This window comes from Strix uralensis, chromosome 5, assembly GCF_047716275.1.
Source record: "Strix uralensis isolate ZFMK-TIS-50842 chromosome 5, bStrUra1, whole genome shotgun sequence".
Taxonomy (NCBI): Eukaryota; Metazoa; Chordata; class Aves; order Strigiformes; family Strigidae; genus Strix; species Strix uralensis.
Genome location: NC_133976.1, coordinates 65,389,800 through 65,414,184, shown reverse-complemented (window position 1 = coordinate 65,414,184; position 24,385 = coordinate 65,389,800). Strand labels below are relative to the sequence as shown.

The following is a 24,385-nucleotide window of genomic DNA, read 5'->3' as shown; positions in this document are numbered from 1 at the left end:
CTGACATTTAGGATAATTAGTCCTGCTGGGTGTAACTAGACTAATTTGAAATTATTTCTGGAAACAGGAAATAGTGTTTTAAGATAATACTAATAGAAAATGTAATTAAAAAAACCCACCTTCCCACATGGGCTCTGGAAAAGCTAGTTAACCAATGTGTGGTCAAGGTTTAACAAGTACCAAGAACTTGAAGTCACCAATTATTATAAAATATCTCTGACCTCAAGAGGCTGCGTTTTATATGATTCATACTGATTTGATATGAACTAAGGTCAGAACACGTTGGATCACCCTACAGGAAATAGCACAGAACTGGAGAGAAACATATATTGGATAGGACAAAGATGAGATAAGAATAAATTAATGGAGCCAGAAGTAGGTGAAAGGTTAACCCCTACTCTTGTGCCAAAGTTAACAAACGTAATGACAATATGTTACTGTCTTTCTCCCCTCTCCTTCACACTCATGGCAAGAGCCACCAAACAGCCAAAACCAGTAGAGATAAAGGCCTAACCAAGACAGCAATTCTCTCCGAGAACATCCTGCCAAGTAATACTCAGTATGTTCTGCTCAATTTGCATTATCCTTCTATAGAAACAGAACTGGCTCTGACAGCTCAGAAAACAGAGAAATGAACTCTACCTTTTCACAAACACAGGCACAAAGCACACAGCCTGTGAAACCAGCCATTTGAAAATGTGGAACATAGGCAAGTGAAGAAGTTTATTTAAGAGGGTATAACCACACACACGAAACACTCAAGATTTGCCTCTAAGATGAAGATTTTGAGTATCTGACTCTGTGCACATGATTAATTTGGGTATTAAATTTGCCCACCTTCATCAGCTATAATTCATTTGCATGGCAGATGAACTTGGAAGCGTATGATTTACAGTACGCAAATTCAGCACAGATCACCTGTAACCATTCTCTACTTGAAAGACTACAGAAAACTGTTTTTCAAATTTAATCGGCTATTTTTTCATAATTGCTTATTAGAAATTATTACACAGTTTACTTTTTTCAGTTTCACAGTTACAACAAAACAGCTCACATTATCCAAGATCTTTTTTGGAATATACTAAGCAATTTAAAGTAAAAAAGTGCTTACACAACCAGAGGAGATTATTCAATAATTAGCCCACTATAAGAAAAATGACCACTGAAATCTAGTCTGAGGGAACTACACACCTCTAATGAAAGGCATTCATGTACTGAAATAAGAGACACTGGCAAAAGATACTGCACTTTTGACACTTGCCCAGGACCTGGGATTTCCCCTTTATCCTCACTATCTCTGCCTCTGTGAGCCCTAAATCCTTCATGATTGAGGATCTTCTATAAAATCAAGAGGAGTAATTAAGACATGGTACTCTATAGTTAGGCTTTCCCCTGCAGTATGGGCAGTACAAATCTGAACCTTTCAGGCAGTGGATCATGCATCTCCAAAATACTCAAACCAGCTTTATTTTGCAAATAGTCCCTACAGCTCTTTTATTCTTCATATTCTTCCTGTATGACCAATGTAATATTATACCATGTTTTTCTAAACAAGAATTTGTCAAAGTGAAAACATTTATATATCAGCTACCATTTCTTTCTGCTCATTACCAACACACATACCAAAGTGTTTCTGCATTTATTTTTTGATACATTGTCATGGTTTAACCCCAGCCAGCAACTAAGCACCATGCAGTCACTCGCTTATGCCTCCACCCTCCCAGTGGGATGGGTAAGAGGATTGAAAAAAAAAAAAAAGTAAAACTTGCAGGCTAAGAACATATAAACACATACAATATAATAATAATTACAGTAATGAAAAGGAATAACAGAGAGAGAAATAAAACCCAAGACAAGTGATGCACAATGCAATTGCTCACCACCTGCTGACTGATGCATGAGCAGTGATCCACCCCTCCTCACCAACTCCCCCCAGTTTCTATACTGAGCACAACATTCTATGTACAGAATATCCCTCTGGCTAGTTCAGGTCAGCTGTCCTGGCCATGCTCCTTCCCACCACCTTGTGCAGCTGCCTGCTGGCAGAGCATGGGAAACTGAAAAATCCTTAATTTTAGGATAAACAGTACTTAGCAACAATTAAAACATTGGTGTGTTAACATTATTCTCAACTGAATCAAAAACACAGCACTGTACCAGCTGCTAGGAAGAAAATTAACTCTATCCCAGGCAAAACCAGGACGTACATGTAGAAGCTTTGGGTAGAGACCCAGTCTATGTGCAGCACATTCAGCAAGCAGCTGAAACCTTAGAAGAGTTTTGGATTCAAACAATAAGCTACAAACAGTACTGCCAACTCATATTTCTATTATAATTGCACTTAGTTAGATTTTTGCTTTCTCTAATGTAAAAGGAACAGGAATTAAGTTCATCACAGTCACCTTGTTTAAAGTTATCTATTCACAGGAATCTGTTCTTGAAATCAAAGTCAGCAAATTATTTGACGATGACAAGGTCAAGTAACCAAAAACTTGGCCAATCCTATATGACATCATTGAACCCGAACTGTTCATCCAATCTGGACTTCTGAAGCTTTACCACATACTCTATACAACTAAAATAATTAACCTACCTATACCAAAGTCTGTAGTTCTGTCCAAAATATGGCTCTCCTGCTATCAAAGTCCATGGGATTTATCCAGTGCAGAACTCTAAAACATCACTGAAAGGCAATACTTAAATGAGAACTTAGAGCTGATTAGTACAGTAAACTATTCACCTGTTAACCTTGCTACTGTAGATAGGTGGTAAAAGACTTCCAGTTTAAAATTTTGCTTTGTATAAGGAAGTAAACACAAGGTTAATCAGAGGGCAATATATTAGGTGATACTATATTGGGAGTGTCTATTTAGCAGAGAAACAAAATAAAATAACAAGCTGTTATCATTCACCACAGCAGTAACTGCCTGTGTACCACAGGTATTTTTTATTTTTTAGCATAACCCAAGGCAGAATTTGACTCACTGATAAATACTAGGATTGAAACTGATGCGTACTTTTAGTGTCAGTTCTACAAATTTTTACAGATAGGGAGTTCTTTAAATCATGACACGGTAAAAACTGTATTTTCTATAAATACAAACATACATATACACCAGCTTTAAATTCACATGCTAAAAATAGTCTGAATATATATTTTATATAAACCCACAACCAACAATTATGTTTTCTGGTGGTTTTCTTTAAACAGCAGTTACTTTCCCATACAATAAACATTAAAGATCTTATTCTTTTCTACTCATTAGTGGTTCTAATAAAGCCTTCAGAGAAAGAAACTTGGGTTTCTGCAAAGATCTCAAAGTTAATAGGAAATTTGGCAAAGCATTTGGGTATATTAATTTAAGCACTTCAATAAAATTTAGAATAAACAGATTCAAAGAAGCACAATTCCAAATGTCATTTAATTATTTATGAGCTTAAAACTGAACACATGCTTAAGTGCTTTTCTTAACTAATACTAATATTAACTGGTTTTACAGTAACCAAGCTGTCTTTTAAACACATAGAAAGAAATTTGATAGTTATTTTACACCTGACCTCTCTGGCATATGCTAAAACTCTTCCTTACTAGGGACAAATCATGTAAAAAGAAAGCACACAACTACAATGTCATGTTGACATTTAATAGAGGAAATGTAAAACAAATGAGCAAAACTGACAGAATTTTTTTTTTTTTTTGAAGTCTGAATTACAATTCCTCAAGTCATGAAAAATCACTGATCCCTGAAAATATTCAGATTATGAAATAAAGACACATCATTCTGGTAGGACAGGTGTAATGATCAAGAGTAGATTTACAGGACACTACCTTCTGTAGCATTCCTTCCATTGCACTTAAATGACTTTTAAACTAATCATGAATATGATCATGATTATCAGCATAAGATCATGAATATCAGCACTCAAAGTGGGGCCTTAAATTAGAGGGAAACATCTTTTTAACTCTACTGCAATGTAAAACTTGAAAGATAAGCCATCCTTTGGGATACAGACTTACTGAGAGAGGAAGAAAAGCAGGATTGACCAACTGTGTTACTCTTTTTCATTAGTCCCTCATTTCCCCCCATGCTGTTCTCATTTCCCCCCCATTTCCTTTCCTGCTGAACTCATTTCCTCCATTTGCTTCCTTGCAGAGTTCACTTTTTCTAACAACATGAATATGTGTTCTGCAAACTCCCGGACAGCTCCACAGCCACCACTGCTTTTACAAATATAACCAGCAGCCTTCTGAGCAACTGTACAAGCATCAGCAGGCACACCACTCATGCCAGCTTTCCTCAGGCATTCCACATCCGACTCTTCATTTCCTATTGAGAAAGATGACAAACAAGGAAAAATATCACATAAGGGAGAAACTGAGCAAACTCAGTATTTTTCTGTCTACGTATTAATCTATTTTTTAGAATTTGTATTCTTGGCACAATTTTCATCTCAACAGCATTTTGCATGTGTGACTGAGTTCTCAGAAAAATCTTAGTGATACGTGTAAACACTGATCACACTTCACACAGTCTTCAGGCAAGAGAGTAGTAAAATTATTTGAGCAACTGAATAAGCATTTGCAGGACTATACACTTAAGCTGTCACCAAAATACAGTTTTATACAGAATCATATGACTTTCAGTTTTGCTTCTGTCCATTTCTTATTTCCATTTCAGAGTACAATCTATACAATATCCATCTGAAATGAACTAGAATCAGTTCAAATTTGTGAGCTGTAACTGTATGCTTGCAAAATATCTAAAGCTTTCCTAAATCTCATTATAAAAAACAGCTAAGACTTCCCTTACCAAATTAGACTCCCAATTCATCAGTGCCTTTAATACTTAGAGACTGTACCCTGACAAGTCTTAAAATACGTACCTGCTTTTTGTGATTGTGTGTTATAATTTACATGTTGATCCCATTAAGTTTAGTGTATTAACAAAGAGCAAAGTGATTTGAAGCTGAGTAGCATTATGAAGTTTGTATTTGTGTATACTATATTTAATTTTACTACCAAAAAAAAGGAACTGACCCAAGTAAGCGATTTCTTTCCAGCTCAAACCCATGTCTTTTTGCCAGTCCTCCAGGACTTGTAATTTATTTGTTGCACTAACTTTTGCTATACATCCCAGCTGCATGGCTGACAATGTTTTTGAACAATCTCTTTCAGAGATGAGTCGAACCTATTAAAATAAAGCCAAGTTAGAATAAATTCTACATACAAAGAAATAAGACATGTAAGTTGCTTTATGAAAAAAACAGTTGAAATTTTGCTAAGAAAAGCTCTCTCAAATATCAGAAAAGCATTGAATAACTGGTTTCTTCAATCAAAACTCAGAGCAGAAGTGATTAGCATCCAAAAGCACATTACAATCTTGAAGTTGCTTTGGGAAAGTGAAACACCATTCTGTAGGCTTCCCCAAGGTTCAAAAAAAATTTACATTTGTTGTCTTAAATGTCACTGTACCAAATAAAATAAAGGCTATCACTGTGGTACAGTGGCATGCTGACTATCTAGTGCAGTATTACCAAATTAAGCCACAGTAGGAATAAGAGAATTCCCAAGGAAGTTTTCTGTAATATTTGTAGAAGCAGAATATTCATGAAGTATTTTCCATGACTCCTCTACCTAATAACACCATTTTATTTACAGTAGGACTTCAGAGCATCAATACAACACTAAACAGACTGAAGTAGCACAGCACATTAATCTCTGGAAGTTCATTCTAAATCTAAAATTTCAGAAACAGTGTAAAAGGTAAGCTAAAACCAGAAGATGATTGCAGCAGGATTTTTAAAAATGTCAGACACAACCCCTCCAAGCTTTCTGTCCAAGCTGTGGACAAGCTTATCTTCCCTAATTGCTTTTAAATACTAACAAATACTTGGCACTGATTTTAAGTACAGAATGAACAGGAGTGGTACACAAGGCAAGAATATATCAGTAACAGATATGAGAAAAATATAAAGTGCAGCACAAAGACCAGGAGTTTTTTAATGAAAGATTCCATGTCACAGCAAGTATGGAAATGGGCTCCCACAGGCAACAAAACAACAATTACAAGCTTCCTCCCCTTTTTGCCTCACAGAAAATGAGGCTGAGGGAGTTCTGAAAAACCATCTGCTCCATTTCACTGCCACAAGGCAGCATCAGCTGCAAAGTATGTCATGAATATCTTGTCTAACCCGTCATAAAAAAACTCCTACAATACAGACTCCAAAAACGTATCTGGAGAACTCTACTTAGGGTATAGCTACCTTTGTTGTACCCATGCCCAGCTCTATCTGCAACAGAACTGAGTTAAGGCTCTTTGAAGGCAGCCTAAACCTCCAATTAGTTCTTACCCCAAAAAATTTCTTCTAGCTGTATCAAAGGCAGCAGCACAGTCAGAAAATAGCCAAGAGGCTAATTTTACATAAATGCAGCAAAGACTCTGATCAGCAGAATTTAGTAGCAGTAATAAAAATCAATAATAATAATAATAATGAAAGTAGCCATGTTACAATCTGTGTTGTTTCAGTTTTTCATTTAACACTGAATTCCTACAACTTCAAAGCACGTAAGTTATGGTTAAAACAACTACACAGACAAAAGTGTTTGGAGTTTGATTTCCCTTCTTTGCAACAATCATGGGTGATCTAGGACAAACCACCTAATTTGCTTGGCTATTTCTTCCTCTTCTATAGCCAAGAGGTAAGAACATATCCCTGCTTGGTACAGATGACTTCTAATTAACGAGGTGCCTAGACTACACAGAGAACAATATGCTTGGTGCTAGCAAAACATCATAAAAATTTTCCCCCACATTTTTCCAAGACAAAAAGAAAGAAGCTACAGCTACTGTGAGTGAGATTGAGAACTTTCTCAGAACACTTTTATTTTCCTCTAAGGGATCCGAGAACAACATTTGTCCCAACCCCAAACGGATGTATTATGCTGCCTGATCACAAGTACTCTGAAGAAACTTCAATTTATATGCTGCAGGGTTTTTAGAATCTTTTAATTTCAGGTTACATCAGACATAAAGCCTCACACTTCAGAACAACACTTACCTGGATTCCTCTTTTCTTTAATAGATTTATACCAACAATATCTCTATAATCGTAGGAGACCATTTCCTTCTGATCTTCTGTCACATAAATGCGACCATTTGTCAGGCATCCATCAATACTGCAAACCAATAGCTTCACCTCTTTTAATGGGTCTTTGCCGAAATATCCAAAGCTAAACAAAGAAGCTATCATTTTAGGATGGAAGTTTTTGCACACCCCAAAACCAAATATTTCAAATAAGTTGTGATCTACAGACAGAAGAATCAGCTTTGAAATTCTTTTTTTCTAATGTCTTTTATCATTGTCGCTCTCAAACTATATTCTCCCTCTTCAAAGAAAAAAAAACCAGAACTATTCAAAAGACAGCTCAGTTATGGTGTCCATTTAAAAATTAGGATGAGATTTATATCCTTAGCATAAGAAGTTATGTTCTGTAGCATTTACCTGGGGCAAAACCAAAATGGATGAAAAAGGCACAGAAAACATGTTCCATTCCCACCCATTATTTCCTTAGAGAGGGGTAGAGTAGCTGCGAAGAAAAGGCAGGTGGCAAATTGTAATCAGCTCATGCCTTCTACCTGAACGCTCTCAGTCATGTGCATCAATAAAAGTGGTCCACACCACGGAAGCCTAGGATAATTCAGCTGGAAAAGCCAGAGATGATGCTAAAACATTGCTGTTGTATGGTGGTACGGTTTTCCCCAAGCTGAACTTTAAAAAGAAAAAAAAACCAAACCACCAAAACATATGGCAAAGGTAATTTTCAGATGATTTCAACAGAGATAGAAAAAAAATGATGGGCAGTAATAAAGTTGCCCAATTATCTTTGACCTTGATTACTTACATTACATACATCATGAATTCACATGACTATACTTCGAAACAATAAGCAATATCAAAGAAATAAAGGAATAGTGTTTTACCTCAATACTCTCTGCTCTGCAATAGGCCAATCAATGTCTATATCAATATCCACACTGTGTTCTGCACGCATTTCATAGTAGGCCATCTTACCACCCTAAATAAAATAGAACCCATTAAAATTTATGCTTGGGTTAATAAAAATACAAGTCTGTACAATTTAGTACCATGTAATGAAAGCTAAGTGTCTGGTTACACAGTGGTCACAACAGCTTATATAAAAGTGAAGCATCAGTAATGATGTTTTTGCAAGTGACACAGAACCAAGCATTTGAAACAACTTTCTATAGGCAATGGTTAATAAGTATTTTAATTTCACAGCGCAAGAAAGATGTTATGCATTATAGTCATTACGTCACATTGATTTCACTAGGTCTTTTAATACAGTAAAATAGTAATACCTTTAGCATTCACTCAGTAAAAGTATGCTTACTTTTTGTTTGCTCTCTACACAAAGACTTAATTTCAGTTGGAAAAATATCCACTGGACCCCAATACAATTAAAAAACCTAAGAGTTCTGGTCCTCAGAGAGTTAGTGGCCCAACCTTTATAAAATGTAGCATTCAACACAATTTACTATCCAAATCAATGCTTGCAAGTTCACACAGCACTAGCTGGCACTGCATGGGTCTGTACAAACTAGAGAGACCTAAAGCTAGTATCTCTGCATTACTGAGGTATCTGGAAAAGAGAGAAGTAAGAACCTGGAATACCTTACTAGGTACATCAGGAATACCTGTTAGAAACATGGAAATACCTACATTGGGCTTTTTTCCAGTTCTGCTGACAAATACTGTAAAGGATCTGTAAGATGGAGAACTTGTCTTGCATGAGACAACTAAGGGACTATACTCGTAGACAAACAAAATGAAAGGTGAAGTAAATAAATTTGTTCCTCATTACTGTACTGGGACATAAACATCAGGAAAAAGACTGTTTAAGTTACAGTACAAACTTGGCATAAGACTAAACTGGCCAAGAATACAAGCTTACAGATTACAGGAGAAGCCTATGAAACTGCACGAAGGTCAGTTTCACACCCTTACTAACACTAAAATGAACGATAAGATACGCATTTACATCCTGGCAAACTGATGTGGAACTCAATATTGTACTGTTTTAGGCTTATAGCCATGTACTGCTCTATTATTTGTATAAATTTGTTTGCTGTGGAGGATGGTGTTACTGGAATTGCCCTAGCTACAGCTAGCCCTGTTAAGTTATAAATAATAAGCAAACTGTCCTGAGGTCAAAGCGCTGTTACTTCATACTGACTTCATCAGAAATGGAAATACATTCTTTGAATCCAAAATCCTCTATAACAGAAGTAAAAGATGTATTATTCTAAAGAGCATGAAAAACAGAAGCACTAACCTGCAAGTAGCCTTTCTCAATCAAATGTCTCTTGGCAAAATAAAATGAGCCATTTTCATACAGCTCCCCAGCCCAATCTTGCCTCCGGTACCGTTTTGCTGGATTCAGGTTTTGGGGCTCTGTCATTTTGCTTCCTGTTAACAGAGAAAAATGACAAAATAAGTTTTCCAGAATCCCTGTTCGGAGTCACTTAACTTTTTTTAAATAGCTTTCTGTTGAAAAATTAAGGACATAATTCAGTCACCAACTTCTTTCAATAGATATTGCCTCTTGTTGCTTAGCTCTATAAAGAATCACTGAATTGCTTCTCTTTCTTGGAACTGTGGATAACAAACTGGAGGCCTGCTCTGCATTTCTAGCAAAGGAAATTTGTCTTTCCAACTTAAAAAAAACCTGAGAGGTCGTCAGCTCCAAAACTGGTTACTAAAAGGAGTAGGGGGAGACATTCTTCTAGACTGTCCTTCCCAATGTGAAAGAAATATTATACTCTTTCTGTACTATACTCTATCTCCTAGTACATGATAGGAAGAGGCTTAACTTGAAGTAAAGGGAAATGCAAAAAAAAAAAAAATTCAGCTACCTACACCTAAAACCAGGAATGTCCTGAATGAACTCTGAGAGCTGAGAGGACCAACCTGAAATCCAGAAGGTGAAAAAAGAGCATATGTGAAGAAATTTTGCCTGTGAAAACATCTTGCCACTTCCCCAAAATATTTCCGATTTAAGGATACACATTATATTAACTTTTCATAAGTGGTAATTCAGTGTCCACAAGTAAACAAACAAGTGTCTCTGAACAAACATGATCCCATAAGATCCCATATTGTTAACAATGCCAGTAGTGCAGGCAGTAGAAACTGAACCAGGGACCTGAGACTTCTGTCCTTACACCACACAAACTCACATGCACAAAGCAGTTAAAATTCACCAGGTCTCATGATCTAGTAACCATGAAAAAGTTGGAGAGCATTCCCAAACACGTAAAACATCCTGAGGCCTTAGTACATATACACACCTTGTATTTCATAAATACACTAGAGTTTTGTGCTCAATGAAGTAAACATTTCCAGTCAGACACACCTTTCTCTTTCAGGGTGCATCAATAGTAAGCCTGAATGCAGAAGGAACAACAGAAATACACAGGAAAAGATATAAAATTCTTTTAACATAACCACTACGTTAAAGCCGGGGGGGGGGAAGAACAATACTAAACTGTATAATGCTCCTGCGAATCACTGTCACCTGAAACACAACACTCCTGAAATGGCATTTGCTTTTACCCTTAAGCTGCTGATGCTTGCACGATGTGTTCCTTGTTCTCCTCACATATACTTCTTGCAACTGAATGATTCTTTATCTCTTGCCACATTAAAAGATTTTTAGATGTCATTTTATACTAAAGAATCTTTTGCTCTTTTAGGTAGGCCTCGAGGCTTTTTTATTTTAATAATCTACCTATAAAGACTAGGTGGCACACAATCACTTCAGAAAGCCACATGGTACATCCAAATGAAACTTAAGTCTTTCACAGATGTCCATTCTAGCATCTCAGGATGTGAAATGGACTTACACTGGTTGCCTAAAGTACAATCCATAGAATCCTAAACTGCCATGATCTTGATATTCCTCTTATCCTTTACAAACAAACTGTGTCGTGTTATTTCTCCTCTTATGAAGAATAATGAGAATGTTCAAGTTATCTGTTTATTCTAAAAAAGGCCCAAGTTTTATTCCAACTTATCTCTAATAGCAAACTTCATTTATTTCATTTCACATGCTCTTTCACAGCATGATGCTTTCTGAACACATAAAAATTTTTTTCATCTGAAGGAATTTATATCTCAACAGAATAACTGTAATGTCCAAGTAACAACATCCACTTTTAAAATATAGCAATGTGACAGTATCTGAACTAACCATTTCTAGAAAAAGAAGAAAACATTTCTGCTTTAATCACAGAAACAAAACCAACATAGATAATGTGCAGAATACTTCTTTGTACAAGGACAAAAGGTACTTCTATAGCTACAACAAGGTATAATCTTTATTTGTAAGTAAAGAGTTCAGCCTTTGGTCATCTTGGCAACTGTAGCCAATAGGTACATTTTCTCTGGGAAAAACAAGTCATATTCTTCTGTATGAGCTAATTAACAGTAGTTCAGTCCTCGTGACTCAAAGGCAGTTTTCAATTTGACAGAAGTTGGCAGCCAAATTAGCAGGCTGAAACAAACCGTAAGTCTCCAGGCTAAGAGGTTGCCATCTCATCCTTGCTAAGACTTTACCTCACATTATTTGTCATTCATTAGCTACTGCACAGCAGGAACAAACACTTTCCTAGTGTCACATCTACATACACATGAATACCCACCAAACAGAAGTTAACATGTAAAGTTTTGGGGACCTATATTTTGAGCCTAGACAAGTTAATAACATTTTAATTTTCAATACCTTATCACTTCTACAAAACAATTACAGAAAGGGTGAGCAATGATCAGTAATATCAAAACAGCACTACTTAAAAGGAATTTCTAAGCAATCTCACACCTCTTCAACAATTCAGCCCCTGCCTCTGATATCACTTCCTAATGTAAATACCATCGGTATGAAAATAAACCTTTCAAAAAAAATGTTATTAAGTATAACTTTAACCAGAAACAGCTAAGTATTACCTCCTTTTTTTACCTCACTCCATCTAAATTGATGCCGTCTCACAACAGAGAAGACAGAATCAAACCCCTCCTTCTGGATCAGATCTGCCACTTTTATAAGATCACTGGGATGTAAACAGGGAGATGTTGCTTGAATATTTCCTACAATATCAACCTCTGAAGAAAAACAAAGAAACATTTATGAAACACTGAATATTTTTAACACACACAACTACAAAGTGTGGTATGAGTGGATGCCACAAAAAAAAAAGAGAATCTTTCTAGCTTTTATTTACTAAAGGCTTTACTTTTTTTTTTTTTTTCCTAATAAGTGCATCATTCTTCTGGGGCTATAACATAAAAGCCTCAGCATACTTCATTACTGATTTACCATGATGATGATTAAGAAACTCTCTGATAGCTTCTAGAGAAGTTGAGGAGTCTTGAGAAACTTCAGGGCTTCTGCGATGAACTTGAGCACCAAACTGCTTTGCAACCTTCTCAATTTCATCATGGTCTGTAGAAACCCATACACTGTTGGCAGACAGTGACAGAAATTAATATAAATAATAAATCCCAACATTGTTGACTCATCTGCCACAATCTAACCTGAACAACACCCTGGCTTATGTAGGTACTACACCGTGCAATGAAAGGAACTAGTTCTTTTATTTCCGTTAGTAAAACTATCCCTGTCAGTCCAACAAGCAACTTTTAACAATAGGGATAAAATACACATATTCACTAGATTGTAAAATCTCAAGCTTGGGTTGCATTTCAGGTTAATACTGTAGGGTGCTTGATCCACCTTCCATGTATGAAGCTAAGCAACATAAAAAAATCAGAAGCGTTACCAGAAAATTCCAGTGTCAGCACGCCACAATTTTTTAGACATGCTAACAGATCAAGGAATTGTGAATGGGTCAAATGAGGCATTCAAAATCATTTTAGAGTTCAGAAACAAGGCTGACAGCAAGTAAAACTGCCACACATAAGATGAGCTTATTCTGAAAATGTTTTAAAATGCATTAATTAGGCTCCATACAATCCCAGAGAAAGAGCTGCTCAAGTTACAATCACATATGTTTTGGCACAGAAAACATTCAATACTGGTAAGGCAAGATTGTGATTGTTCAGGGATAATAAACATTTACAAAAGGAAGGGCTAAGTCTGAATATCGTGTGATGATAAACACCGGCTGAGCACTGTGAGGCCACTGCTGCCATCATTTTGACAAAAAAGCATGCAAGATAAAAACTATGAAAAATAACCCTTCTTTCAGCCACGCTGGCATTCTCAATGCGCTGTACGTACCAACTGGTGCTTTAGTTATTTTTTTTCATCCAAAGACATCATGGGATAATCAGAATAGAAATATATATGACAGCAACAGCAATGTCAAGTCACACCCATGTGAACAAATGCAGAAGAGATATTTTCCATAAACTGCTTCAGGCTGGTTAGCTTAAACGTGCACTCCCCATTCCACTAACAGAGTTTCATTGTGTAACACGTACCCTGTCAGCACAGCTGTTGCAAAGGTGACTAGAAAACCTAGCACACTTCCATCTAATGCACCTGTTATGCCTCATAGTTAGGCTACATAACCCTAACTGGCTCCCTCTTGGGCAAATTCAGATGCCAAATAGAAAATGAGAAGGTCGCTCAAACCACCATACCCACCACAGGTCATTAAGCAATATGCATTAAGTAATTACCAGTAATCTAGGTCAGAAATGTTTTTGACTGCATCTTTATTAAAAATAAAACTGCCAGCTATGCTTCCTTTACTTTTTGGATAGAGTAAAAAAGATTTTCCAAAATAGATAACGGTACAGCAACTATAAGATACAGAAGGCTCGTGCTTACTTCCAGCTCTTAGTCTAGCTGGGGTCTATTTCTGCTTGACTACATCAAGTCCCTGCTCTGAACATAACACAGTAGGTTTGCATTGGGAACCTGCACCTAGATATGCTACATACCACGTGCATCCTAATCATGTACTGGTTTTAATTATCAGTATGTGTGTAGAAAACTCTCAGTTTTGTTCCGGCAGAAAACAGAAATTTGTAATGCCCATATTCTTAACACTAACAACATACTTGCTTCTATCTAGCTTTAGTTATTGCTACGGAACTTTCATGCACTTTGCCACAAACTGAGCCTCTGTTGTGTCACATGGGCACACACAATTATTTCCTTCCACTCCACATTTATGAGACTGCCCCTGACATGCAGTGTCCAGCTGTGGGCTCCCCGATACAAGAAATTAAAACCGGAGCAAGCCCAGCAGAGAGTCAGCACGACTGGGGCCTGGAAGCACACGCATGCCAGGAGACACCGAAAGAGCTGCCTCGATGCAGTCTTATGAAGAGAAGGCAAGGGGGCAACTTTATTGTTGTCTTCAAGCACCTGGCGGGCAGGTAGAGGGAACACAGAGAAACCTTCCCTGGACGAGCACAGTAAGAGGACACAGACTGCTAGAACACATGTGCCAGATAATCACAAAACAATTTTTCAGCCATGAGGGCTATCAATCACTGAACCAGTGCCCAGAAGGGCTGTGGGGTCTCCATCCTTGGCGATATGCAAGCTCAGCTGCACATAGTCCCAAGCAACCCTAGCCAGCCCAGCTTTGCCCAGCAGGTGGGACCCGACGACCACCAACCGAAGTCACCCTCTGATTCAGTGATCTGCAGATTACCTACAGCCTGCCACTCTCATTTAATGCAGCCATCTCAATAAAGTAAAAATGCTTACTGGCAAACATCATCAACTGCTGGCTCCCGACCACGAACCAAAACAACTTTAACTTCAAATTACTGTGATCAAATTACTTTGATTCCTTCATTCCTTCGTAGCTCACCCTCACCAGGCAGGGACAGGGAAGTTAGCTCACGGCAGGCTGCAGCCTGCTAGCCCTGCCCGGTCCATGAGCTGGTGCCACCCGGACTGCACCCCCTTGCCTTCAGGGAGGATCTCCTACAGCACCCCCGCCTCATTCACGAAGCCGAAGGAGCAGCTCCAGCGAGGCTAAAGCCGCCCGGGGGAGACCAGGCGCCTCACTATCACGGCCTGCCACTAGCAGTTCACCCCGGGACGCCGGGGCCAAGCCTCGGAGCTGCCAGCGAAAAGCCGGCTGGAAAGGGCGGGACGGCTGCTCCGGGCAGGGGCCGCTCCCGGCGCTGGACACCCCCTGCTGCCCCCCGTCCCCGGGGCGGGGGGGGGGGGGAAGAAGGGGGGGAGACGGGGCAAAAGGCGCATGCGCACCTGTGGAATACGCCGGCGTCGATGGCGGCGCGCAGCACCCAGCCGATGAGCGGCACCCCCGCCAGCAGCTTGATGTTCTTCAGCGGGATGCCCTTGCTGCCGCCGCGCGCCAGCACCAGCGCGGCCAGGTGGGCGCGCGAGCCCCCCGCGCCCGCCTCCATCGGCCGCTCGCCCCGGCCGCGCCCCGCCGCGCCTGTCGGGAAGTGTAGTCCTCTCCGGGGCGGGGCACGGCCACGCTGCGCACGCCCGCGGCAAGGGGGCGGGCACGCGGGCGGGAGGCCGCGGTGGGGCGGGGCGGAGGGCGGGGGCTGAGGCTGGGAGAGGAGGGGTTGTCCGGGCGTAGGGGCCCCGCACCCATTACGCCTCCGTTTGGGGGAGGTGGGGGTGCGGCGCCCCTCCGCCTGCCCCCAAGTGGTACGGGGCGCTCCGCAAAGCCCTGTGCTGGGCGGCGGGAGCGGGAGGGGGGGAAGGCACCCAGCGCTCCTCAAGTAACGGTTCTGAGGCGGGATGGAGGGTCCCTAGCGCCCCGCGGTACGAATGTGGCCCGGTTTCTCTGTTTAATACTTTATGCCCATAAAAAAAAAAAAAAAAAAAGAAAAAAGCTAGTGAGAGGTGTGGCTGCGCTTCCTGTCGGCACCTACGACGTGGCTTTGAGGTGGTTAGCTGTGGTACTGGAAAGCCCTGGCAGCTGGGCGCTGAGCACGCACTGCAGCCTGTGTCTGGAGAGCTGCACAAGCACCAGGCGACCGGATTCAGTAGTTTCTTCGTCAGCCACCAGCATAAATCTTCAAACTTCAGTGGTTTCTCTTGCGTCATGCCCTTACCGCGTGAGGAGTCCCGGCAGAGGGCAGAGTAGTCACACCGGAGCCTTTTCACGTGGGAAGGGAAACCTTCCCTCGCTCCTCGCTTCTGTGTTCCACTTCCTAAAAGATGTATTAAGGCATAAAAACACCCGATGTTAAGTTAGACGAACTTACCTATAGAAACCGGATGGATAAAATAAAGCAATACGCTACCAGTATAAGGTGGCACAAGAATTTGGTTTTTAATGTAATTTGGAAACTGGAAAGTGGAGCCTGTTGAACAGCGTCATAAAGTCACTCCTGGAGACCCAGAACCTCAGTCCATAATGGAAGTATATCGCACGCAGTTTACTGAAGTCGTCCGCAGGTTATTTAAGATGTGTTGCGGAGCAGGAGGACCTTATCTACCACTGCCAAAGGAAACACTCCCAGTTATATTCAGCTGTAGGCAGGCATTTAGGAAGACTATTCATTGGGGGGGTTGATTTTTTCTTTCTGAACACCTGTTCAAAGAAACCCAGCAGAGATAGACAGCTGGCTTTTCTACTATGCAGATCAAGACAGCACCTTTCAGGCCTTTTTTTTAAGATGAGATTGAAACAAGATTTGTCACATGCAAGTTCTTACCTGTTTAGCACTATGCTTCTGTCAGAGGCTGTTGTGCCCACAACAGACCAAGTTCAACAAGTTTCTTGACCTGAACATGGTCATCTACAGTGCAAAGTCTGGTGGTCTGGCTGAGAGCTGCCAACTCTGCTGTACAGGCAGAAATCTCCAGGAGGATCTAAAGGAAAGTGCTGTCGGTGCTAACTTTGTAACCTGGCACAGCTAGTTTGCTAGATCCCACCTGTCAACCCCTTCAGACATAGATGTAACAAAAAGGAATATCAAATGACTGCCACACTTCTGAACAAACACAACAGCTACATGGTGCTCTTCTGCTGCAAACAAAGGTCCTTTTTGTTGAGAAGAAAGATAGAAGTCCTTTTGAGGGCAGTTTTATGGACTGACTTTTGCTGTAAATCATACGATTTTGTGCAGTTCTCTGAGAAATTCCTTTAAAGTAGCCAGAGATGGCACCTGTATAACATGTTATGTTACAAAGAAAATATACAAGGCTTTAACAACTGAAGAATGAGAAATCATATGCTGTATTAAGTCTCTTTCAGAATTTCTTACCTAAATGTAATAATATTCAAAATACCTACCTGTTAAGTAAGCAATGGGTTAAAAACATCTGTATTTTGGTTCATCACATTGTGAAAATTGGATGATTTATCAATAATAGTATTTCAGCTACATAATTCAGTAATGTTGACTGCATAACCTGTCCAGGCAATGTAGAGATTCATATAGATAGCAAAGCTTTTCCTGATCTTTACTGAATCTTCTTTTCTGTAGTATAAGTCCATTAATTCCTGTCTTCTCCAAAACAGATCTAGAGAATAGATTATTTCCTATCTTTCTTCAGCAGGCATATGCATACTTGATAAGAGGCACCATCTCAAATCAAATCTTAGACTTTTCCTTTTCAGGACCATACTCATTAGTTCAGTCTTCCTCCTAGTTCAAATCTTCCAGACTTCAATCATTGCCATTATTCTTTTCTGGACTTCTTATAAGGGAACCAGATCTGTCCCCACCTTAAAATATTTTCATGTAAACCACATTCCTCTAGTTTATTTACATGAAAGCTATGTGAGACCTCGTCAAGAGTTTTACTAAGCTGAAGATATATGGTATCCACTCCATTTTCCTCTAGCCACAGGCCTGGTTTTCTAGATTGAAATTCTATTTATTTGACTTGTTCTATGTAAGTTATTATTGACTGCTATTAATTGCTTTGTTTTCTTTTATGTGCTTACCAAAACTTGGTTATTTATTCCAGCATTTTTTTCCCAGAATCAAATGTTCAACTAGTGGTTCAAATGCATCTCTATCAAAATTTTAGTTCGGATCAAGAGTGCATTTCTGAACTGACTCTCAAAGCACATAAACTGTTACTGAGTCCCACTACTTGCTAAAGCAGACATAGTGAATAGTTCCCAGGCTCTTCCTTTCCCCCTATTTTTAACATAGGGGGCATTTTATCCTTTCTAGTCTCAGTAACTCTACCTGTTTCTGAGATTTCATCAGCCAGCTGCCAAGGATGAAACTCAGCTCTGAGCTAGTTTGAGTACATATTACTCAGCTAAATACATTCTGACTCGTTTCTTCCGTATTTGTACTGATGTCTTGCTCCTGAAGGGACTGTGTGGGTAACAGCACTCAGTGAGATAAGAACATTTGCTATTCTATTAATAGAGCAGCGGAGAACAAAACATAGAATATAATGCTTTCCACTTCTTTGGAACATGTACCCTGTTTTATGTAATCATGAAGTGGCCTGCAGGCACAGGTTTCCCAGTGTGGAGGCTGCACTGGCTAGTGCAGCATGCATTCCCATGTCGCATAACGTGGTCAAGTCTTGTGACTGTGCAGCCTGCCTGCCCCTAGTCTTATCGTGCCCAACTGTCCCTGAACAAGTAGGGCCAAATTGGCTCATTGCAAGGAAATACTGGTATACTAGTAAAATTAGTGGGAATAAATCTATTTTAAAAACATGTTCCATGCCATATGATTCCACTGAGGATAATAAAATCTGTGAATTTCCTTTCTGGCCACCGTTCAGTTGCTATAAAGTATCATATTGTAGTTTCTCTCAAGAAAGAAGTCCTTTCATTCAAGTCTGTGTGTAAGAGCAAATGAACAAAACTGGAGGCATTCAGTAGTTCTGTGCTGAGGTGTTACTGTGATCACTGTTCAAAGTTATAATCTACTAACAGGGAGCACTGTGGAATTTAGGCTATTAATTAGGGAAATGTTTTATTATGCGGTGTAACTTATTAATGTGTATCAGGCATGGCTGAACAAGAAACCTCACTAGTAATGATGGTTGTGGTCTGCTTTCAAATTAACACCCTCTGAATTGCTAGTCATGAGATCAACCCTGCCCTTCCATCTTCCGAATTGCCAGTCTTGAGGTCTGCTCTGCCCTTCCTGACATTCACACTGGTCACAACACTCTTCACAGGCTTTAAGACAGGAAAAGTATGTGATAGTGATTCTCTGAAGCTCACATTGGAGCTTCATGAGCAGAGCCTTGTGGCATGTTGGTCAAAGCCAAATGACTTAAAGAAAAATGGTAAAACTGCTGTTGACCTAACTGGGGCCAGTATTTAATTTTGTGTGCATGGAGTCTAATTCGGTTTATGTTAGTAGGGCTCCATAAGTTATAGTGCAGGTGGGTTCACTTGCAGGGTCCTGTCTTTTTCTAGGCCATACCTAACTTAATGAATACTACAGAAACAGGTAAGAAAGACTCAGTGGAAGCATCTAGTGGAAACCTCAGGGATATGCTACATCTGAGTAAACTGGGAGTTACTCTTTCTAGGTCTGTCTACAGCAACAGGAAAGATCTAGATCTCCTTTCCTGGCCCTGAACCATGGAAGCAGTGAAATCCATGGAGTTATGCTGAGTCAAACCAGTGTAAAGGAAATAAGGAATGAGCCTGGGAAAGTATAGCAGATTACCCATTCCTGTCATTGGAAGCTTCATGCAAGTCTTAAGCTAATATAGTCTGTCCATACATGAGAGTTACGTGAGTAAAGGTTAACATATGTTTATGAAAAAGGCCAAGGAAGTGTTCAAGGGTCTGAGATTCCTTAAAAGCAGACAGGAAGGAGTATGATTAATCAGAGCTTAGACTTGACCTAGTGTATTACTAGGACTTGATGCAGAAATGAAATGGAGCATACTACTTTGCTGCAGCATATTGAAATGCACTGTGTTTAATTCGATGCTTGCTGGAGGGATTGTGTTCCATTTGGCAATCTCATGTACACAGAAGAAATCAGAGAGAACTGAAATATGTATATTTAAGAGTAATTTCAAACTGCTGAAGTGAAGTCTTTATTATTATTACCAAGACTATTACATTGTTTGACAGTGTTGACATTACCTGTCTGTCTATAAAATAATTGTCAGTTATTGTAATAACAATACTGATTTATATTTAATTTTTACCATAAAATAGTCCAAACAACTTTGTAAATCAAGTCAATGTTGCAGACGTTTACACTTACACATCATTTTTTATACCATGACCTGGATTCATCCTACCTAAATCCAGGAGTCTAAATGAGGCAGTAAGCTGGAAGCCTGAATACCTCAGTTCTTCATATAGCCAAAGTATATAGTTGAAGCATCTTTTAGAAGGTACCTTTAGAGAACACCTGAAGGCACCTAAACTTTGGATTGCCCTCAGAGAGGGTACATCACCAGCTTTCCAGAGGTGGAAAACAAGTTTTAGCAGTGCTAGTTATCCCATGATACTCAGGTTTTTCAGATGCCAGGTTAGTGTGTCCTGATTACATGGTTGAAGTTAAGTTTTTAGCCAGATGTGCAAGCAGAAAAAAATTTTCCCCTAGTTCAGAATTGCAAAGACCTTTGTTACCTTGATTGTTTTTTAAATTTTCCTCTGTAGTGTGATGTAGTTGTGATCCTCCCTAAAACCTTCCTCAAATGTTCCCTTCTACTTAAGGGACTTAGTACATGAATGATATTTTCTTCCTGTAGTTGATGGCTTTTCACTCTTTTTTATTTCAACTTGTATGTCTTGTTACAGTGTCAGGAAATTTTGTGGTCTGGCATTTTGCAGGTTTTTTTGGACTGACCCTCAATCATGCTCATGACCAGGTGATTTTTTCCTAGCCTATTGTTCTTATATCTTCCCTCCATCAACTAGCCTCTGGGAGGCTAACTGAACCCCAAAAATATGAGATAGTTGTTGTCAGCTGGTAAAGCAAAGGAAAAAAAATCCTGTCTGTTTTTCATTCTTAGGCTGAAATTGTGAAGAAGTGGAAATGAAGGTCTTTAATAAAATGAAGGAGAAACTGAGAGGGGAAGTGATAGTAATCATCACATAAGTAAAAGATTGCTGCAAAAAAAAAAAAGAAAAATATCTTTGTCATGTTACTGTGTTCTTACAACAAGAAATTACAAGCTTGAGTTACATCACAGGATATTCAGGCCAGGTATTAGAAGGTAATTGAAAGGGCAATTACCCCTGCATTGCTTAAGGAGGGTGTGACATCTCCCTCATTGGCAGCTGACACTGACACAGTGTTAGGATTTGTTCTAGTTATCATTGCATGACCTAAATGATCTCTTTAAGTTCCTTACATCTCCCTTTCTTTTTATTTTCTTAAAATTATGATTTGCAAGGAAGACAATCTAACAAAGAAAGCAGAAAAGAACCCCAAACCCACTATCTTATACAAGTCTCAAGAGAAGACTGCAATAGAGAGGAGTTAAAAGAGGTGAAGGAGTGAAGGGACATGGGAATATAAGTTTTAAAAATAAAAGGAAAATTCATCATAACAAAACCCAGTGCTAGATCTTAGAGAAAGATAACTTTTTATCTGCTTACAAAATCTCTATGTAAGTTGATGTTATGCACTAACATTCTCTCAAATATTTCACTCACTCACAGGCCCATATCACAGTTACAAGCACATATATGTGTCTCCCTGGCAAGGATCACTTGTGTGCAACAGATAGCAAAGTACAACATCTGTCACGTGTTCATCATGTCTCTGGAGTTCTTCTGGATTGACGATGGTAAACTTTTTTTTTTCACAGATCTTTGATACTCTTTAGGAATCAATGTTATAGGGCAGTCCTGTGTTTTAGGCTCTTGCTTACATCAGCCTCCATAAATCTTAGGAAAAGTTGCTGGGTTTGCCCATTTTTTCTTGTTTATTTGAAATGTATGTCTGTTTCCTGCTGCCTTGTGCCCATCCTCCTGTTGTGAGAATGCAGCATCTTCTGCTGAAAAGTCACCTTGTCCTGTGGTCTTAGAGTGAGGGCCTTGTGGGCCTGAGTGCAGGCCTTTTGGGCTTGACCTAAACATCACATTACTCAATTTTACTGCTGGGAACAATGTTCTGGGAACAGAATCAAGGGAGTAGTGTTCTTCATTATCAGTACAGGGTATTCTTTTACCCCTTGTTCTGCTGTCTCATCTGGTGCTTTCACACATATATGTTTCCATTCTAAATAATTTTTTGTTACAAATCTCTTCAAATTTAGCAGCCAGCTCACTCATTTTATCTGTGCACTGGGTCATTAAACAGTTTATCTGCCTGAGTCCATAAACATCCTCAATCTGCTGCCAGTTTGCCCACAATATATATCAAAACTATTTATGAAATGCATGCTTATTTTACACATTAACAAATATTTTCACTTGAAGCACAGGAATGTGTATATAGTGCCTCCTTTTTGCCTGACACTGAACATCCCTGACTATTGCTAATGGTTTTGGTCTGCCAAGTGCAAGGCTTTGCATGTTGCTTCTCAGTAGAAGAGAAATACATAATTGTGGCCTAATCAGAACAGAGCTTGCTTTATTTGTACCTAGTCTAAAGCAGTTTATACCTTCCTCTATCTAAAGTAGTAGATTTAATTATAGATTCATACAGCTCATAGTCTGCTATGTCTTCTGAAACTGCTCCTGTAACATAGCCTGGTGTAACCCTGCATAACTCTGAATTAGCAACCCAAAGTGGTATTCACGTGGCATTTTGGCAGCTGGTGGGAACAGTGCCATCTAGTGCCATTATTATAGCAGCAGTAACACCATGTGGTACAAAAGCAAGTAATCGTCAACTGAGAAAATCATCATCAGAGGTGCAATAAGAACTCTGCTTAAATTGCCCTTCTTACTCTAACAATGATGTTGAAATGCGCCTGTGGAGAACTCAGTAAAATCACCAGTTATTTTTACTATAGACAGATTTCCAGACAGTTATCTATGATTATTGCACATGAAATAGCTTCTGCAGATGCCATTATGCTATTACTGCTTGCAGTTTCTAATTACTGTATTTTTTTTCTTCTTTTATGATTATGTTGAATTGGAATTCCTATTCCTTACAGAGCAATAGGTATAAAGCAGATCCTAGTTTCCCTTTAAGTGAAATGAATCCCTTGTGCATGCATGTTGTACCTTTTCCTTTGAATGTAAACACCCTCCCTCTGTCTAGGCCTCAATCTGGATGGGAAACAAGTGTTGTTGTTTGGACCAGTTCCTATTTCCAGTCTCATTGCTGGTTGATGACCCATGAAGCAAGCCCTAGATAGAACACACATGTGCAGCCTGAACATAATTTTGCAGGGTCAGATAAATAGTCCTCTTAATAATTTCTCTATGAGTATGTGAATTGCAGAAGACTGTACAAAAGATCAGAGATCAGTGTCTCTTGATAATACCTTTGTAATTCACGCTATTAGGAAATCTACTTCCCACTCCCCATTGCTTGCACAATGGCCAGTAGAGTCAGAAAGTTCTTGTTGCTCTTGTGCCCCTGTGTATAGCTAACTGTCTCCTCAGACCCAGAGATATTTTGTGTCACATTTCCGTAGGGTCACTTGCCTCAACGCAGCTCCTGAGAGTATTACAGAGCTCAGGTCTGCATATACAATGTTCCTGTTTCATTACAATGGAAATTTTTGGAAGATGGTTCTCACACTCTAACTGATCAGTTAGCAAATGATCGTTTTGGACTACCCATACATGTGCATGACCCACGTTTCACTCGTAATTGCTGCTGAGAAAGCAAGTCATTGAATATGTATTTGTAGAGACATATAGCCATAGAGCATCTGTCATAAATTTTGATTTTTCATTAACCCTACCTGAAAGTAGTACCACTCTGATTGTGGAGTAAAGAATTGTTTCATTTTGTTAATGAAGACATAGAACATTAAAAATATCTGTAATATAAAATTATTTTAGAGATATTTTTTTTAAAAAAACAGCTTCAGTCATGCAATTTTGATTAATTTAACCCTGATTGGTAGTGATAAGCTTCAATCATGCAATTTTGATTGAAGTGCCTCCCAAGGGGAAACAGGTAGCTGAGGTGACCATTATGGCCAAGAGATGACTAAAGGGACATTAGGTGACTCATGTACTCTGGACTTTTTCTTCGCTATGTCTTAGAAAAGAGTTGGCCTAAGAAACCTCTACTTCATAGAGACAGACATCATCTAGTCATCTTATTGTCTTCCCTCCCTTACCCTTGCCTTTGCAAGTTTTTTGTCTTTTTTCAATAAAATCTCTGAAAACAGTTCAGGAGGCTTTGGTAATGTGGGCCTAAAACCTCAATCTGTCCTACCATGTAACCTCAAATCATATTCCAATCCACAGTCCAAGCCTGGTCCAGAGCTGGTCTTTTAAATGTTCTACCGTTCAGTGCTACA

The 24,385-nt window shown here is 39.3% G+C and overlaps 1 protein-coding gene across 1 annotated transcript; it reads right to left on the bottom strand.

Annotated features, from left to right (window-relative positions):
• Nucleotides 1-2,901: 2,901 nt before the first annotated feature.
• On the bottom strand, nucleotides 2,902-15,477 carry CMAS (cytidine monophosphate N-acetylneuraminic acid synthetase). Its single transcript, XM_074871394.1, has 8 exons — nucleotides 15,275-15,477; nucleotides 12,395-12,537; nucleotides 12,025-12,180; nucleotides 9,356-9,489; nucleotides 7,983-8,077; nucleotides 7,060-7,231; nucleotides 5,039-5,189; nucleotides 2,902-4,328 (listed from the first exon to the last, which is right to left on the bottom strand). The coding sequence occupies exons 1-8, from the start codon at nucleotides 15,433-15,435 to the stop codon at nucleotides 4,096-4,098; spliced, it is 1,245 nt and encodes a 414-aa protein (XP_074727495.1). The 5' UTR covers nucleotides 15,436-15,477; the 3' UTR covers nucleotides 2,902-4,095.
• Nucleotides 15,478-24,385: the final 8,908 nt, after the last annotated feature.

Bases quoted from the DNA above. Each gene is read 5' to 3' on its own strand.
- CMAS (XM_074871394.1), bottom strand. From the start codon at position 15,435: ATGGAGGCGGGCGCGGGGGGCTCGCGCGCCCACCTGGCCGCGCTGGTG. The intron at 12,538-15,274 runs GTGCGCATGCGC...GTCTGCCAACAG, and splicing joins GACGCCGGCGTATTCCACAG to TGTATGGGTTTCTACAGACC. The intron at 4,329-5,038 runs GTCAGTTCCTTT...CTTTCTCAATAG, and splicing joins GAAAGAAATCGCTTACTTGG to GAAATGAAGAGTCGGATGTG.